The following is an 18,137-nucleotide window of genomic DNA, read 5'->3' as shown; positions in this document are numbered from 1 at the left end:
CTCAAAAATGTGATCCCAACTTTGATATAGTACAAGCTGACTTCAGACTTTACCATTTCATTCTGCTACATTGTCTTGAACAGAAGTGTTTCTGGTGAAATGGGGAAGGGGAGGAAAGGAATGGGGGATGAGCAAGGTCCATAGTCCAAACACTAGCTATGTTGTCCAGAGCTTCACTGACAATCTTCTGAAGTCTCTCTCTTCTCCCATATAGACCCTGCCTCTGTGACCTATACGCTCCAGCAGCAGATTGCTGGCAGCAGCCACTGGACTGTTTTCGCTACAGGTGTACGTGACACTAGCTATACAGTCATGGCTCTGACCAAGGGCATCCGGTACATCTTCCGTGTCATCACAGCTACAGCTAAAGCCAACAGCAAGCCCTCTCCACCCACGGATCCTGTGCAGCTCCTGGACCGTGGTAAGATGGGAAAGAGGAAGAAGGCCAGAGGTAGGAATAGCTGGGAGGATGGAGCTGGAGAAGCAAAGTCAGTTCCTTCTGCCCCTCAAGTTTTGACTGAGAGCAAAGGAGGCCCCTGGCAATAACTGGTGATCCCAGCAAGTGGGGAACAAAGTAGTGAGTTCCAAGGATAGTTTTTGTGTTGTGTAATCTGGTTTTGCAGGGCATATCTGAGAATACATGTGGGAAATATTAAAACAGCAGATGGGAGCAGGGAGCAGATAAAGCAAGTATTCCTTTGAGTTGTTGATATACCACCTTTAAAGCCTTGGTCACTCAGTGGAGTCCAAATACAACTGAAAACTGGAAATAGTCAGGCAAAAGGAGCAAATCGTCAAGGTCACTTAGCAAAATAAAATACGATATTGCATTACTGACTTTGCTGGGCTGGTATTAAAGACTGCCAGGCTGACTGAAGTTAGAGTACAAAAGACTAAAAATTCAATCTCTTGAACATCACCATTTCTCCAGAGTCCAAGGAAAAGAAACAGGAGTGGCTCCTTATTTGGGCGAACTGCTTGCTGTCTCCCTTACCACTAGGTCACACCTCTTCTCAGGTTGTTTCCATCACCCCAGTCCTTCTGATTCCCTGACACTCTGGGAGTCCCCCTTTTATATGAGTAATGATTAGTAACCAGAAGCTCTAAGCTGTAATAACTATCACCCCCCCCCCCAAAAAAATCAGTTTGGTTTTTAGCTAGTCTCAATGCTCTCTGATGGTCCATTTGAGCACAGGAAGTTTTCTCTACCAATCTAGGAGGCAGAGGCTAATTGCAGCATCAAAGCCTTATGGCATAAGTTCATATACAGTGAATATGAACATGAAGAGTCCTATATCATCCAGGCCTGGAAAAAGAAGACACCCAATGGTCTTAAATAGCCCACCTAGCACACATTAAAAGATTAAAAAGAGTGTGGCTTTGCTTATCATCCAGTTTAACCTGGAAAGGGACTTCAAAAAGATAATGCTGCCTGATAAATGCCAGGGAATATGGAATTTCCATTTCTTTTTGAAATCTTTTCACTATGCAAAATGTGTTTCCCTTTTGCATAGTTGCAGTTTGACTTAACTGACACCCACCTCCATCCCTGTTGCAAAAGATCACGTAACAGATGTGATGGATGAATTGACTAAGGAACTTAGGGCAGCATGCAAGTTTCTCTCCTCTTTTCTTCCACTCTTTTCCTCACAGCCATCCTTGTGAGGTAGGACAGTGAGTGAGTGAGTGAGTGAGTGAGTGAGTGAGTGAGTTAGGGGCCACCTAGTGCACTTCAGAAACAAAAAGAATTGCTGGGGGCAGAAGTCATAGGAATGGGTCCAGTTATCCTTACTCAAAACTGGCTGATGTACCACATTGAGTTCAGTACCACTTACTTCAAAACTGATACAAAGAACAGGGCCATTATGCTTCTTATACCGGATTGGGGAAATTCCAAAAGCAATTTGGGAGGCCTCTCTACACCACACATTTATGTGAGTTTTATACCAGTTTAACTGTTGTAACTTCCCCCAAAGGTTTCTGGAACTTGTCATTTTGTGTAAATGCTAAGAATTCAATGTTAGAGATCCCTTACTTCCTCTCACAGAATTACAGAGAGAGAGAGAGAGAGAGAGAGAGAGAGAGAGAGAGAGAGAGAAGCCACTTTCTGTACATAGCGTATATATGTCCTTAAAAATTCTTGTGCAGGGAGCATGTTCCTGATAACCTGCAAGTCTCACATAAGAATTGAGAGGTAGGCTTTCTTTTGGCTAGAACATTATATTACAGCCAATTTGACATAGTGCTTAATCTTGACATGTGCAAAGGCCCAGTGGTTACTCACTGAAAAATATACAGAAATGGCATCTGGAATGAATCTACAGAGTCAAGGTCCCTGTCCCGTGGATCCGAAGGAATCTAGCCTGGCTACCTGGGAACTGGGGAATCTCTTATTTCACCAGCCAGTGATTTAGGGCTGCCAAACTGTCCTTGGTGCTGGTTGCTATTATGGCTGTTCTTGCAGGTCCCTATCTGGCAGAGGCTCCCATGATCCTAGACAAACCAGATACGGTATATGCAGTGGAAGGGCAGCCAGCCTGCATCACGGTGACCCTCAACCACGTAGAGGCTGCTGTCACCTGGAGGAGGTAGAATAACCCACAAGTTACACCATTATATCCAGCTCACAGCTCTGCGACCATGTTGGTGGGTTTGCTCAGTAGTAGAAGAATGGTAAGATTGGGCATGAGAACAGCTGTTCTCTATCTTGATGAAAGGGAGGAAGAGAGCCAAGGAGAAACAGAAAAAGGACAGAAAGTGAACTGTCCCAGAATAACCTGTAGGAAGTACTCCTGGTGACTCCACTATTTTGTTTGTTTCTTTAGCCTGACCGACTCTTTGGGCTGGGTGCCACAATGATTTTGCTGGACATTGTAGGTTCACTATGTCCCCAGAAGATTTATAATCTAAGGGCCTTTTCACGATCTTGAAACATCTTCAACCAATTTTTTATTTTGTATAACTTGGGTGCCTGGTGTGTCTGTAAGGGCTTTCCTGCTGCTAATGTTGTGAATTCCATGGATTCTGAAAGGCCAGTGTTCATGAAATGTGTAGTGCTTCACAGCAGGAGCTTAGTCAACAGATTCTCAACAGGCATCAGCTGTGTCCTTATTGCTGAGGTACCTGGCCTTGCTATGGAGATGTAGAAGCAGGTGACAGGGCCATTTTTCTGCAGGACAGTTGAATCTGATGCAGCATAGCCATAAGGCAGTTTGACAAAGCAAAGTGATGGAGCGTTGCTAGCTGTGGAAGACATACAATGGCAGGCTGGGTACTGATGTCCACATCTTCCCAGCCATCATCTTCTTCCTCATCCTTCCTAGATCCGGTGTGGTGCTGAAGGATGGTGATCCCAGCTGGGAGATGAGAATGCCTGATGATGACCAGCACACATTGCGATTCTCCCGGGTGGGCAGGGGGGATGTGGGTGAACTGACCTGCGAGGTGAGCAACCAACATGGATATGACCACTGTTCCATCAGCTTGGAGTTGGCAGGTATGAGATGTTCAGCTGAGCTTCACACATTTCATCTTCTCCCTCTATCCCTGCTCTGCCCCCAATACTTTTCCTGAAGAATATGCCCTGCATCCTTCCACAGATAAGGTTACAGACTGATAAGGTTACAGATGGTTACAGACACACGTAAAGGGAAAGGACTGGTTTTCAATCTGTTCTCATAATCTAAGGGCAGGGTTTCTCAACCATGCATCTTAGGGGTGCACTGTCTGTTGTCAGAGGATCTGCCTCTTTGAGTTGGTTCAGGCCAAGATTTTCACATGAGGGTACCTCATGAGGCTGGAGATGGAAAATAGCCAAAGCTAGGAAGTTATGGAGCCCTTCTTCATAAGAGGGAGGGAGTGGGACAGGCAGCGCTTGTGGATGAGGAAGCTGAATGAATCATTCCCTGCTTCAACAGTGCTTGTGTTTCTATCCTCAGAGGCACCCCGCTTTGAATCGATCATGGAAGACATTGAAATTGGGGTGGGTGAGACACCACAGTTTGCTGTGGTGGTAGAGGGCAAACCCCTTCCAGATATCATGTGGTACAAGGTGAGTGTGGGTCCAGGACTGGGGAAGGCTGCTGGGATTGCCTGAGACTGAGGCATCTTCTTAAGCTCCCATTCACACCTACTTGAGCCTTTTCCCATGCCCCACTTTATCAGTGCTTCTTCATTTAAGACCTGAGGACCCATTATATCTCACCTGACCCTCTTCCAGGCCATGCTGACGCCCTTCGAATCTAATCCATTCTCAGTCTAGGTTTTCTTGGTCCTTGCTGAGGTAGCGTGTGGTTGGGTGCTTGAAAGTGGGGGTGTGCATTCTCTGCTGGAATGCTGATGGTTGGTCAGACTTGTGCTTGTCTCAGACCCAGTGCTGTGAAGTCATTTCAGAGTTCACCTCACAGACTCTCTCCTGTATTGTGAATAACCAAACTCAGTGGAGAGCCTTTCAGAGCAGGAAACCACTGAGAAAAAGATCAGGAAGACTCAGGCAGGGAGGCTCAAGGAGGAGTCCCACCATTCTTGTAGCTTGCTTAATGGCAGATTGTTTCATGTGAGAACTCAATAAAAGATTTTCTCTTGCATCTAACTTCTACTTTGTCTCAATGAAATGTCCCCATAGGATGAGGTGCTTCTGACAGAAAGCAACCATCTGAGCTTTGTCTATGAAGAAAGCGAATGCTCGCTAGTTGTGGTGAACACCACCGAGCCGGACAGTGGGGTCTACACATGCATTGCACGCAACCTGGCAGGAGAAGTGTCTTGCAAGGCAGAGCTTGTTGTTCGCAAAGGTAGGTGATATTATACTTGCCATAAGACCTACCAGGTTTTAGTTCTGCTAACTTGTAGAAATCGCTGGATGCCAGCACTACACAAAGAGAAGACTGGCAGCTGGTCATCAAAAACTAGAGCCAAGGATGGCCATACATGAATCCAGATCTGGAAGGAAAGGATGTTGTCCCACAGTCCCTGAGGTCAAGAGCTGGAGGCTGGGGATTGCTGTGCAGTCACAGAAGATATCACTCTCCTGATCAGGCAAGGGGGAAAGGCCAGGCTTCTCTGGCTGGCTTGGCTAGGCCAAACTAGAGGTTTACATTCCATGCCCGTTACAGCGGCTAGACTACACACCCTTCTTCCTTTCTGCATCTGATGAGTACATTATGTTCTAGGTTTTACTCTAAAATCCTGAGGTTCCTGGTTTAAGCCCTAGAGTCCATGGATTTCCTGTTGAGGTTCAGGCAACCTGTATCTGATACATCACACCAACCTGGAGCAGGAGAATTTTTGAGGGGGGTGGAAGTTGGGTCAATGTGAGATTGTGAAACGTAGGACAAAGCCTGGTTGCATGAATGTCAAAGGAGAGCAGAAAGAGTCAGGGGAGGAGTCAGAGGTTTCTGCTAAGGAAGTTCTTCTCTTCCGCCTCTACTCTTCTCCTCATCCGTCACTCTTACCACTCTCCCCTTTATTGTTTTCTAGCTGTGCCAGACTCTGATGCTTCCCGAGCCGAAGAAGAATCACACTCAGCCCGTCGCCTGGCAGAATATTATGATGTACATGAGGAAATCAGCAGGTGCGGGGAGATCACCTCTGTGAGCAAGGAGGAGGAAAATGGGCCGCGTCTATGGCTGCTTGGGCTGGGCTATTTCTTGGTGGACAGTAGCCCAACATCTAGTTTCCCTCAAAGAAAGGGCAGCATATTTTGATTACAGGAGATAGGCTGAAGTTATGGTGAGATTTATTTTTATATTTTAAAACATGCATATCCCACCTTTCCAGCCTCAATAGGAAGGCCACTTACAAGGTTACATGACTTACAAACTTAAAAACCATAATATTCTTTCCTACTGTAGCATGGCCTAGGCCAGGGGTGTCCAAACTTTTTGGCAGAAGGGCCACATAATCTCTCTGACACTTTGTCAGGGGCTGGGGGGGGGGGGAAGAGTTAATTTACATTTCAAATTTGAATAAATTTACATAAATGAATACATTAGAAATTGAACTTGAATGAATGAATGAAGGTCTTACAATAGCTGATGGCCTATAAAAGGCCTTCCACAAAACAAGGCCAGCCTTTCCTTTGCTGCATCACAGACGTGAAACAACAAGCAGTGGAGGGAGCCTTCTCCCACTCCCAGTTCACACAGTTGGCCATCATGCTGAGAGCAGTTGTATTGGGTCAGCATGGGCTCCAGCAAGTCTCTGGAGGGCCAGAACTCATTGGAGACTGGGGGTTCCCTGTGGGCCAGATTGGGAGTCCTCGAGGGCTGCAAGTGGCCCCAGGACCAGGGTTTGGGCACCTCTGGCCTAGGCCATGCGTGTGATCTTGTGGTGGAACTTCTCCTAATTCATGATTGGAGGTCCCTCCTTTAAATCATGTTTAGAAAGCCCTTCTTAGTGAGCATTAGAGAGGATCAGGGCCGAGCCTGTTTTGCAAAAAAATGTCTCTCACTTCCCCTTCATACCTCTGCCTGCATGGGAGTTGCTACTTTGTTCTCTTCCCACCTTGGCCATCTGGGTGGAGATCAAAGCAGAATGACTTTCATTTTGCTAATGAAGGAGAGGTTCAAAGAGTCAGGTTGGGTGAATTCTCATTTGATGACCCCCTTTCTGTCTCAGGGGAGCCTTTTCATACGTGCGACGAGTGACCCAGAAGAGTACTGGCTTGGCCTTTGCTGCCAAGTTCATCCCATGCCGTGCCAAGGCCAAGAAATCTGCACGCCGTGAACTTGGCATCTTAGCTCAGCTGGACCACGAACACATCGTCTATTTCCATGATGCCTTCGAGAAACGGAATGCCATCATCATTGTCATGGAGCTGTATCCTCCATTTATGAAATGTGGTTGGGAGAGACACTCCCTTAGGCAGGAGGCAGTATTTTCAGTGGCTTAGTAGGCCACTGCTTTGGGGAATCTGATTGTTGAAGGGACTTATAACGTTGGCCTCTGCTGCTTTATATATTGTTCCCTTGACGGATTATGCAGCTGCACTGGAGAGGAACTGCTAGAACGTATAGCAAGGAAGCCCTCTGTGAGCGAATCTGAAGTAAGTGAAGCCTGGGGTAGTCTGTACAGATCCTCAAGGCCATTTCCATCTGCTAATCATCCTGGAAGGGTTTTCCTGCTAGGATCCTTTATTTATTTAAATGATATATGTTCTGCCTTTTCCTCTGAATAATCAAAGCACTTTGGATGGGCCAAGGATATGAGGCAATGACAGGTTGGGGGCTAGAGCTCCAGTCCTGTCCCACCCCCACCTCCAGAGAGCTAAGTGGCTGTCTCTTTGATTATAATTTACTGATTATAACTCTGGATTACTCTCTTTGCAGATACGCTCCTACATGCGGCAGGTCCTGGAAGGAATCAGCTACCTCCACCATCAAGGCATCCTGCACCTTGACATTAAGGTGAGCGCATCCCAGTGTGCTCTGTGGGCCACTCCTGGGTCTTCTGGATTTCATGGGCATTTGGTGAAGCTGAGCTGTATAAATTATTGCTGTAATATGTTGCCATTCACACTGTGTTCTGCACATTTTACTGTTGTGAGTTACTTTTACTTACCTAGCAAGTTGTTATTGGGGCACGCTCCTTACTGCTTTGCCATCCTCTTCTTCCCCATAGCCTGAAAACCTGCTGCTGGCTGAACTCGGTAGTGAACAAGTGAGGATCTGCGACTTTGGCAATGCGCAGGAACTGACTCCAGATGAGCCGCAGTACTGCAAATATGGCACCCCTGAATTTGTAGGCCCAGAGATTGTTAGCCAGAGTCCTGTCTCCAGTGTCACCGATGTTTGGTAAATAGAAGCAACCACATGATATAATGTATATTTGTGCATGCACCTTACGCATCCCTGAAGAAAAGTAGAGAAGGAAAACCTAAAGGGAAAATCCTGAGTTTACATGTTGGGCATGCATGAAGAACAGTGATTATTAGGAGAGGGGCATGTTCAACCTGCATATAAAACACTGTTCTAGGGCTGTGATGTGCTTGGGGCATGAAGGCATTTATGTTGGACCAGGTTGTATCATTCCTGAGTTGCATGGAGAAGAGTAAGAACAGGGGGAATTCCAAGATTGTACAACCTGCTTTTCCTTTATTCTTGAGATCAGTATCTGATATTTCCTTTTAAGTGCAGAGAAAATCACATCTTTGTCTGAGGCCTACTATGGGCATGAGAGCATGGCACAATGGTTTGTCACTGCCCTCCAGACTGTGGTGCACTTATAGTGTGTTTGTTTGTTTGTTTGTTTGTTTGTTTGTTTGAAGATCCCAAATTGTCTAGTGACGGCACTAGCCTGGCTTCCCCAAAGATCCTGAGGTGACATAATCTGCAAACCAGTGGTGTCTTCCCTTGGAAGCCACTTGGGCTATATAATAGTGCCAACAGATGCTGATCAAGGCACTGATAATCTGTTTCTCCTCTTTTTGCAGGCCAGTGGGAGTCATCACATATCTCTGGTAAGTCTCAGTTTGGGAAACTGGACCAGGACTACCCAGGCCTTTCCCATATCTCTCACAGGCCCTTAATTAACAGATAAAAGGTGGCAGAAGTAGGATCAAGATCATGGGTCTTTCTTGTTCCAGGGTGACATTTCATCACTAAGCTCTTACTCAGTGCTCCTATTTGGCTCCCCACAGAGCCAGGTTCCACAGTTCCCGTGGTGCAAGGAAGATCCTGGAGAAGCTATCCCAATTGATTCTCCCCTCCATCACATCCATGCATATGGGTCATGGAAATTCCTAAAGAATTTACCCCAAGCATGCTTGGGGAAGTGGAGGGGGACAGAGATGACTGCTGGTGGTTTTCTAACTTTTCCTTCTTCCAGTCTCACAGGGATCTCCCCGTTTGTGGGTGAGAACGACAAGACAACGCTCATGAACATCCGCAACTATAATGTGGCTTTTGAGGAGAGCATGTTCACAGGACTGACAAGAGAGGCCAAAGGCTTTGTTATCAAAGTGCTGGTTAATGATCGCTTGTGAGTAATGTGGGGTATTGTGGGGATCACACTGGGGGCAAGAATTGAGCATCTGCTGGGACACACAGAGGAACCTCTCTCATTTGCTTCCTCTGACTGTGACAGGCAGAAAGCAAGCTTCATTGAATTCCCCCTCTGCTGAGAAGGAAAGTGAAACCCATGCCTTCTAACAGGCAGAGAGAAAAATCACCCCCCCCCCCCCGGTGGAATAAAAGGATGGGTCTTACTGCCTGGTGTAAAAAGAAATTCCCACTTACTCCTTGTATGCACAATGTAACTTGAACACCTGGAAAACCAGTGGGAGCCTCTAACACAGTAGCATTCCCGGGAAGGGCACAGCATGAAGTTTTGCAGGTACCTCAACGCACCATGTAAGAGTTCCCTCCCCCTCGCCTTCAGAGCCATTTTGGATGGCAAGAGCAAAGCTGAGGAGATGCCTTCGTGTTGCTCTTATCACCCAGAATGGCTCTGAAGGCAAGGGGGGCCTCTTACGTGGCGCATGGAGGTGCCTGCAAAACATAGTGCTGTGCCCCCCCTCCAGGAACACTACTGCTCTAAAGACAGCTTTCCCCTAGCCTAGTGAATGCCATCTCCACATCCTGACTTGTTCTTGTCTTTTTAATAGGCGGCCCAATGCAGAACAGACCCTAGAGCATCCTTGGTTCAAGGTGAGTCCAATTGTTGAGACCTTTTCAGGGAGAGCAATGAGACCCACTCTGGTTTGGGTTCTCATTAAGCAGGAGAAAAATCATTCAAAAACACATTCGGAGCGTAAGAGGCTCCTTCTAGCCACTCTTGTCATATATTCAGAGAACAAAAGCAACTCTTTCCAGCTGTCTGACTTACCTTCCATTCATCCGTTTCTTTCAGACACTGGCCAAGGGCAAGAGCATCAGCACTGATCATCTCAAACTCTTCATATCTCGCAGGAAGTGGCAGGTAAATTTTGTTATGGAGGCAGGGAACTCCTTGGCAGCTGCCAAGGTGCTGGTAGTTGGTTGTTTGGTGGCAAATTTCCCCAGACTGGAGTCAGACAATGTCCTTACAGTGCAATCCTGAGTTGCACATGGGCCGGCGCAAACATGCCTTAAGGTACGTTAGTGCCTTCTTGGGAGTTGGCAAGGCCAGCTCGCAGAGGCACACCGGCCTGCGGAGGCTGACACAAGCCTCCGCACCGAAAGAGGCAGTGAGTCTTGTGTCGGCCGAGCTGGGCCGACACAGGGCTCTGGGCTGGACAGAGGAGGCGAAAGGCAGGGCTGGGATCCGGCAGTTATGCCAGATCCCAACCCCTGTTCCTGGGGAGTTCAGAGCGGTTTGAAGCCCCTCCGCCTCTCCTTGGACTTGTGCCACCTCCGGAGGTAGTGCGGGTTCGAGGAGACCCATTCGGGCGAGGGCGCCTTACACAGGGGTAAGGGGAAAAGTTTCCCCTTGCCTCTGGCTGAGCTATTTCTTGCCCCTATCCTGCGCTGGATACAGTGCAAGCCTCTTGGCTTGCCTGTTCCAGCACAGGGTAGGATTGCACCCTTAATAAGGCAAATGGGCTGATCAACGATTTGTTTCTACCACTTCTGAATCAAAATATTGACTAATGCAATAACAATAGGGACCAGAATGCAATATTAATGCAATAAGAATAGGGAACAGAATGCAAAATGCAGAATAGGGACTAATCTGCAAAAAGAATAAGCAGTCATTGTTCTCTTGAGAGGAAGCCCTTATTCTGTGATGGGAGAGACTGGTCCTTCCCCCCCTCCCCATACAGGTGAACTATCTCTTCAACAGAGCTGTTCTCGTACCACACTTTTGTGTGCTCCCTAAAGACATCTTTATGAAAAGAGTTCATTCAAGAAAAGCTAAATGAGTCTCTATCTTTTTTGGGAGGAGAATGGAAATTTTCTACATGACTGACTTGGATATAGGAGTGGAGGTGTTACAGCAGAGGACAGCTTCCTCTGGATACATGAGCCCTGAAAGCTTATTGTTCCACAATCAATATTTTCAACCATTTGTTCTCTACACCAGCTAAGTCCTATAATATGTACAAAGGGAGAGGAGCTCTCTGCATCTTTTCTTGAGCCCCAGCCCTTTCTTCCCTTCTAATAGGCTTTCTCTCCCCAGCGCTCTCAGATTAGCTACAAGTGCAACATGGTGCCCCGGCCGATCCCTGAACTTCTGGAAGATACATCCAGCCACTTGTCCATTGCTGTTCCCCGCCTCCTTAAAGAGACCTCAGTGCTGTCCTCTTCATCCGACTCTGATGACCCAGAAGAGTTGCCCTACATTCCCATGCCCCATCAGCCTGAATTTTCTGGCTCTCGCATGTCCCTAACAGAGATCCCTACAGATGATGAGCCCCTAGGCCCAGATGGGGCTCCAGTGGATGAGGAGGGTGCATCCATGGAGTGGCAGGATGAGGGTCAGGGAGCTGGAGGGGATACTAAGAGGAAGGAAGACGTGGAGCCTTCTGTCAGGAGACAAAAGGGTACGTTGCCATGGAAGCGCTCCACAGAGACCGAGGAACCTGGCTCTTCTGATGAGGAGACACGGGAAGCCCGGAAGAGGCCTGAGTACCCTAGGAAGGCCTTGAAGAAAGGTTCCAGCTTAGATTCACCAGAAACATTTGACAAAGCCTCACGCAAGGCAGAATTGCGTCGTGGCAGTTCTGCAGATAGTGCTCTACTGCTCAGCCTTCCTTCAGATGAAGCTGAGACCCAGCCCCGTAAAAGGCTGACTAAGGCAGCCTCCATGGAGTTGCCTCATCGGAGCCCTAGCCCTGGCACCCTGTATCGCAGGAAGGGTGGTTTGCCGGAGGAAGAATACACCCAGCGCCTGGAGCTCATGCGCCAGCGATTGCTGCGTGGCAGTCCCGTGGATGGCAAAATGAGCGGCTTGCGGGGGCCACTGCTGGAAACTCTTGGCCTTGAGAAGAAGGGGGTGAGGCCTCCCAGGTTGGAGAAGCACCTCTCCCCTGGACCTAAGATGGTGCGTGCAGCCTCCAGCGAGACAGCTCCCCAACACTTACCCCCTGAAGGGCGTCTCCTCCAGAAGAGCAGCTCCTTCAGCCAGGGTGATGGGGAGCCTGTCACCTTGCACCGCCGCTCTGGAGCACCACTAGAAATCCCCTTGGCTGAAGCTCAGAGACTAAAAGAAACCCCATCACTCTCAGCTCTGAATGAGTCACGGCCCCACACGCCCCATGAAGTTCTTTCCAAGCCAGCCACCCCTGAGCAGAAAGAGGGAACAAAACCCAGCACCAGGCCTAGCTTGAGGAGACCAACCCCCAGGGGATTTGAGGACAAGTCATTGACCAGACTGGCCAAACCTGACACACCAGCAGCTGTAAAAACCAAAGTCTCCCTCAGAGAGCCAACACTGCTCACTCCTGGTGGCTCAGCACCCAAGTATTCTGCCTACGCTGCTGTCATGCAGTCTCTGGCTGGTGAGGTTCCCAAGGACCTTCCTAGAGAGGCAACAGAACCTCTGCCTGCTGCCCCAGGAGTTGTACCCCATCTCTTACCAGCAGATATGCAATCCCACACTGTTGTGTATGCCAAGATGGCAGCACTGGCACCTAACAAAGAGCCACCCCCCTCAGCTCGCTCCTCCGGTAGTACCAAACACATCCAGGACATTGACTCTCAAGAGGTGTTTGAGGCCAAGTTCAAGAGAGGCCGGGAAGGTTCCCTCAGCAGGGGTCGCAAGCTTCTCTCCAGGTCAGAGGAGCGGCAGCTGGCTGGGACCCTGGTGCGAGAGGAGGGCATATACCGTCCAAGTCCAGTGGGTGCACCACTTGAACTGTCCAAATCAGTGGCTTCTCGCCGCCTGGGTGAGCGCTCTCATTCCGTGCAGGATCTGCATGAAGTGGAGAAGGAAACAGGTTTCATTCGCAGAATGTCAATGCGACTCCGACGCACCCCTCCCACCGAGAGGAGGAAAGTGCGGGAGGATGAAACTGGGGGAACAGGCACACAGGGCCGGCGGCTTTCCTGGGGGCTGACTTCCAAGGACAAGAAGGATTCTGAGAGTGGGCAAGCCGAACCCTGCTCCAGTGAGTCACCTGTCATGGCTGTACGCAGAAAGATTGGCACCACCATGGAGCGCCTCTCCACACACCTCCGCAGCCATTCCCAGCAACATGCCGATGAAGACCACACTGTCAGTGATCACATCAGGCAGCCTGAGAAGAGAGCTCCTTTCCTCTCTCAGCTGCGTCGGGCAACATCTGAGGGTGAAAACCTGCGTCAGGTGGGCATCCCCCAGAACCAACTGGCAGCGCAATCTGCCGGAGTCCCCTCCACAGAGTCCTTCCAGTCGGAGACATCCACGGAAAATGGTAAGCAAAGATCCAGGGTCAGTATTGAAGAGAGGCACATTTTGGGCACATTGCTACACAGGCCTTTAGAGAAGGGGGAGCAGGAGGTTCAACCTCTCAGCAGTGTCTCTTTAGAGCTCAGACAGAGCAACAGAAGCCCCCACATGAAGAATCTGTTATTGGACTCCACCATTTTACGTGATGTGGGAGTTCAAATGTTTGAACAGATCCTGAGCTAAAATGCTCCCTAAATATACAAAATTAGTATGTAAGGCCTAGGGAGCCTAGGACTTCCCCAACATGCTAATTTTGGATATATAGTACAAAATTACTATATCTACCCCTGCTAATTGGGTAAGAGGCACTTTTTCAAGTGGGTGCTCCTTTTTTTAGCAGGGGGAGAGTAACTGGCCCACCTCACCCCAGCACTGTCTGTCCTAGTGGCTGTCTGCTGGTATTCATTTGCATCTTTTTAGATTGTGAGCCCTTTTGGGACAGGGAGCCATTTAGTTATTTGATTTTTCTCTGTAAACCGCTTTGTGAACTTCTAGTTGAAAAGTGGTATAATAATAATAATAATAATAATAATAATAATAATAATAATAATAATAATAATAATAATAATAATATATGAAGTATCTTACGTTTAACACCATCTCTCTGCCCCCTGGCTGCTGACTGAAATTCTACAGTCCAGCTGTAGATGCAGCATGTTGTGTGGGGCTTCAGCTTGCTGGTTTGAGCTCTGTTAGCAATCCCTCTGCACAGTGGGGGAAGAATGGGAAGGTATTCTTAAAGTTGCTAGAGAAGAACGCTGGGATTCAACTTTGTTAATCTTGTCATCCTCATGCCTGCTCACATGAAAGCTATTCTCCCTATCTCTGGGTATGTGGAGAACAGCTGATGTCATGTTTCACAGTGGAGAGACCATGGCACTGCACATATGGAAACTGGCTCTTTCTTTGTAAGTCTGCAATACTATGCATGCTTCCCTGGGACTCAGTGGAATGTTCTTGTCTGTGCTACCGCTTGAATGTGGTGAGTAAGTGCTGTGCAAATCCTATTGTGGAGAAGAGAACAGTTTAAAAATGAGCCCACCTGCAATTGCCACCACTGTCATGGAGCTCCAGGGAACAGAAACAAAAAGTGACCTGAGCACCCAGAGGTTGCAATATAACTATGGCATGAGGAGTACATGTGGGAAGAATGGGTAAGCCTGCAGTGTGCATGTACATTAAGGAGAGGTCAGGGTTGTGTCAAATTTCTTTTCCTTTCTTTTCCCAAAAGAAACCTTCATATGACTATTGTCTCCACAGTTTCGGGTGACAGCCAGCGGCGCGGTTCTCGCTGGGAACGCTGGAACTTGTCCCGTGCCAAGAAAGACAAAGTTGCATCACAGCCCAACATTCCTGCTAGCCTGAGAGGGGATGGCGTTGTCATTTTGAGTCAGCCCTATGTACTCAGCGAGTCAGGTATGATTATGGAATGGTGCGTCACTGTGGGATCGGTACTACCAGTGGGGTAGCCTGTGGGAATCTGAATTGCTCTTTCAGTTGTGCATAGAAAGGTACAGCTGCCTGAGCAATTGGAATGGATTGTTTAGGGAAACATGGCAGAGAAGGTTTCCCAAAGAGATTGAGGAGTCCTCCCCATCTCTTTCATCTGTTTGGCCACAGCTGTATCTTCATACAATGTTTTAGGGGATCCTTCCCACCCTAATGGCAGGATTATTCCAAAACCCTGACTACCAGCCAGGTGGCACCTCGCAGCATCTTCCAATCAGGCTTTCTCTCCTTTTCCCTATCCAGACTTCCCTCCAGTTTTCCACATTAAATTGAAGGACCAGGTATTGCTGGAGGGAGAGGCAGTGCAACTCTGCTGCCTTCCTGCGGCCAGCCCTGCCCCCCAAATACTGTGGATGAAAGGTAGGTCATGCACCAGCTTCCTCATGATGTCTGAGAATCAACGCTTGTTAGCATAACTCAGCAGTTCCCCAGAGGCCAAACAATGGTGTGGGACAGTGTGAAGTCATCCAAGGCTGGTTCAGTGATGGACCTGAGAAAAGAGTGACACATGGCCCTGGAGTTCTAGTTCAGCCCTGAAAGTAGACATCTGACAGCACTATGATGCAGATAGATGGAGCTGCTTGACTCACACATCTCTGTGGTGCATATCCTGTATCTTGCCACTATGATGCCACTCAAATGGCTACATTTATTCATGGCATGGAAGTACCCATTGAATTGTGCTGGGATTGGGACTCTTGGGGTTCAGCTGGGGAGGGAGATGCTCCTGCTTGTGATCAAGCTCACATGTTGAAATATATGGGTACCAACCTGAAGTTGTACTGCCCAAGTTGGAGGTGGGTTAGGAAGGGCAGTGCACTATACTGGTGGAGACTGGGTGAGGTTGTATGAGTCCGTGTTCCCTCTGTCTTCCACAGATAAGCATACCTTGGTATCAGAGAGTGTTCTCCACATTGTGGCGTGCAAGGATGGCCGTCAGCTGCTCACCATCTCCAAAGCCTCCAAGAAGGATGCAGGGTTGTATGAATGCAATGCTACCAATGCTTTGGGCACTGCCACCAGTTCTTGTACCCTGGCTGTGGCACGTAAGAACAGGATAAGAATGTCTTCTGGCTGTCCCCTCCCCCAGCCAATAATCAAAGAGCCTCTCTCTGTCATGTATCTTGTATGGCATGTATGTTCATTCACTTCTTTTTTCCCCTCACTCTCTCCTAACAGGGATTCCCGGGAGACCAGGCACCCCAGAAATCCCTCAGAAGTACAGGAATACTGTTCTGGTGCTGTGGAGGCCTGCAGAGAGCCGGGCACCCTGCACATACACTCTCGAGCGCAAGCTGGATGGTATGTCCCTGCTGCGTGTGGCCGGCTGCTTTCTGCCATTTTCATTTTGTGGCTTTGGTGGGCTCTATGTCTGTTGTTCCTTCACCTGCAAGCTATTTCTTCCCCCTTCTACCAGGGACACCAGAAGTCATTGCAATCAGCTGTAGACTGGTTTGCAGAATCTTCTCTGATAACCTCTTTGGAGAGTATATGGGGCACCAAAACTTGCTCCATGTGCAGAATGTGCAGAATTCAACATCCCTCTGATGAGCCTACAGTGCAACCCATGTCCTTCATCTGACCACTCCCAGTGCCTACCCATCCCCAAACAACCAACTAATGCAGAAAAGGATCATCTGCATCCCCCTGCCTCCATGATTTCTACAAAATCACTTATTGACTCAGCCCAAATATGAAAACAAGTCCCAGAAGTCCTGGAGGAACAAATGTTCCCAGTCCCCCTTCAAAGCATGGTCTCTTTGCTGCCACCTCTACTTAGCCCCAAACACAATATTCACCACAGCACTAAGTCACTCTGCCTCAGGAAGAGCCACCCCACTGCTGATCTCCTTGTATTTCTTCCTCAGGGGAGCACGAGTGGAAAATAGTCAGTTCAGGCATTGCTGACTGTTACTTCAATGCAACGGATCTTCCAGTAGGGAGCACCATCAAGTTCCGTGTTGCCTGTGCCAACAAGGCTGGACAAGGCCCCTACAGCAATCCCTCAGGAAAGGTGTTCATTGAGAGTGCAGGTGAGGATGGAGGAGACTGCCTTAACTCCAACTCAGTCTGAGCTGACCAATAGGTCAGAGTCAGAGTATTGTGGGGATTTGCTTACCACATAGTTCACAAGCCAGGTGCTCCACAAGTCCTCTTCATGGCATCAAGACACAGCTGCCTTTGAGAGGGAAGGCATTTCTCTGTTCATCACACTCTATATTGTTGGAATTTTCACTCCTCTGTGGCTAAAGGGCCCACTCCAGAATCCTTTGTGGATGTTTCCTGACTCCTGCTTCTTTAAGATTGACTCACTCTTTTTCTTCCCATTCAGAACCCCAGGCTACCCACCCAGCTCTCACTGCCAAGAAGAATATCAGTGCTCCTGAGAAAGGGGCTTCCACCAGATCCACACAGACCTCTTCTGATCAGTCTCCCAGGTTGCCACTCAAAAGCACAGTTCCACTGCCTTCCACCCCGCCCAGGAAGCAAAAGGGGTTGGTGGCTGCATTAGAACAGGCTCCAACTGTTGCATCGGTGACTCAGGCCACAGAGGAAATGTCTCTGACTGCAGAGAAAAACAAACCCCTGAACTCAACTCAATCCCCCAAGGATGTCCCCTCTTCCAAGTGCCCAACTGTTACAGCGTCAACTTCTCCAGAGCCAATGTTAAAGCCTTCCAGGACTGGGTCTTCCCTCAGCACCCACAGTGCCTCAACGACCACCAAGGTCTCACTTGCTCCAACCACCACCACTGGCTCTCCTCTCACCAAATTTTCACCTATCTCCCCTGCATTACCGACCCCTATGGCAGACTCACCAGCAGGTGTCTTCCCCAAACCTGTCCCATATGTAGTCACCTCTTTCGTTTCCAGCCCACCAGCAGCACCTGCCACCACGGAAGGTGCCCCCAGCCCCCCAGTTACCCCTACTGCAGAAGAGGTGCCTTTCCACACACGCTTTCTGAGCCGAAGCACTACCCCTGGCAAGGACACTGGTAGCAGACTGGCTTCAACTGCCAAGGATGAACTGTCATTGCGCCAGGGTGTCCCTCAGAAGCCTTACACCTTTCTGGATGAGAAAGCAAGGTAGGAAATAAGTCATATGAACATTTGAAGCTGCCATATGCTGAGTCAGATCATTGGCCCCCTAATCCTATCCTGACACATTATAGCATGCAGCCACTCCAACGCTGCATTCTATGGTGGTCATGGTGGGGAGATTGGACAGCTTGGAGGAAGTAAGTAAAAATATTTTTCACTTACCTCCTTGTAGGCTGCCTG

The 18,137-nt window shown here is 48.6% G+C and overlaps 1 protein-coding gene across 3 annotated transcripts in view; it reads left to right on the top strand.

Moving 5' to 3' along the window:
• Positions 1 to 18,137, top strand: part of SPEG (striated muscle enriched protein kinase) — a 110,691-nt gene that overhangs the window by 81,578 nt on the left and 10,976 nt on the right. For all 3 annotated transcript variants that reach the window (XM_066611582.1, XM_066611584.1, XM_066611583.1), the window contains 21 exons: positions 215 to 421; positions 2,465 to 2,588; positions 3,324 to 3,496; positions 3,939 to 4,051; positions 4,625 to 4,793; positions 5,479 to 5,572; positions 6,619 to 6,819; positions 6,985 to 7,045; positions 7,329 to 7,406; positions 7,621 to 7,793; positions 8,432 to 8,458; positions 8,827 to 8,979; positions 9,605 to 9,647; positions 9,850 to 9,918; positions 11,098 to 13,312; positions 14,608 to 14,763; positions 15,100 to 15,216; positions 15,735 to 15,902; positions 16,036 to 16,158; positions 16,725 to 16,889; positions 17,189 to 17,942. In XM_066611582.1, the coding sequence (XP_066467679.1) occupies positions 215 to 421; positions 2,465 to 2,588; positions 3,324 to 3,496; positions 3,939 to 4,051; positions 4,625 to 4,793; positions 5,479 to 5,572; positions 6,619 to 6,819; positions 6,985 to 7,045; positions 7,329 to 7,406; positions 7,621 to 7,793; positions 8,432 to 8,458; positions 8,827 to 8,979; positions 9,605 to 9,647; positions 9,850 to 9,918; positions 11,098 to 13,312; positions 14,608 to 14,763; positions 15,100 to 15,216; positions 15,735 to 15,902; positions 16,036 to 16,158; positions 16,725 to 16,889; positions 17,189 to 17,942 (5,383 nt within the window). The remainder of the gene's footprint in view (positions 1 to 214; positions 422 to 2,464; positions 2,589 to 3,323; positions 3,497 to 3,938; positions 4,052 to 4,624; positions 4,794 to 5,478; positions 5,573 to 6,618; positions 6,820 to 6,984; positions 7,046 to 7,328; positions 7,407 to 7,620; positions 7,794 to 8,431; positions 8,459 to 8,826; positions 8,980 to 9,604; positions 9,648 to 9,849; positions 9,919 to 11,097; positions 13,313 to 14,607; positions 14,764 to 15,099; positions 15,217 to 15,734; positions 15,903 to 16,035; positions 16,159 to 16,724; positions 16,890 to 17,188; positions 17,943 to 18,137) is intronic.

Source organism: Tiliqua scincoides, chromosome 1, assembly GCF_035046505.1.
Source record: "Tiliqua scincoides isolate rTilSci1 chromosome 1, rTilSci1.hap2, whole genome shotgun sequence".
Taxonomy (NCBI): domain Eukaryota; kingdom Metazoa; phylum Chordata; class Lepidosauria; order Squamata; family Scincidae; genus Tiliqua; species Tiliqua scincoides.
Note: the sequence above shows the minus strand (reverse complement) of the source record. Positions and strands in the feature narration are given on the sequence as shown.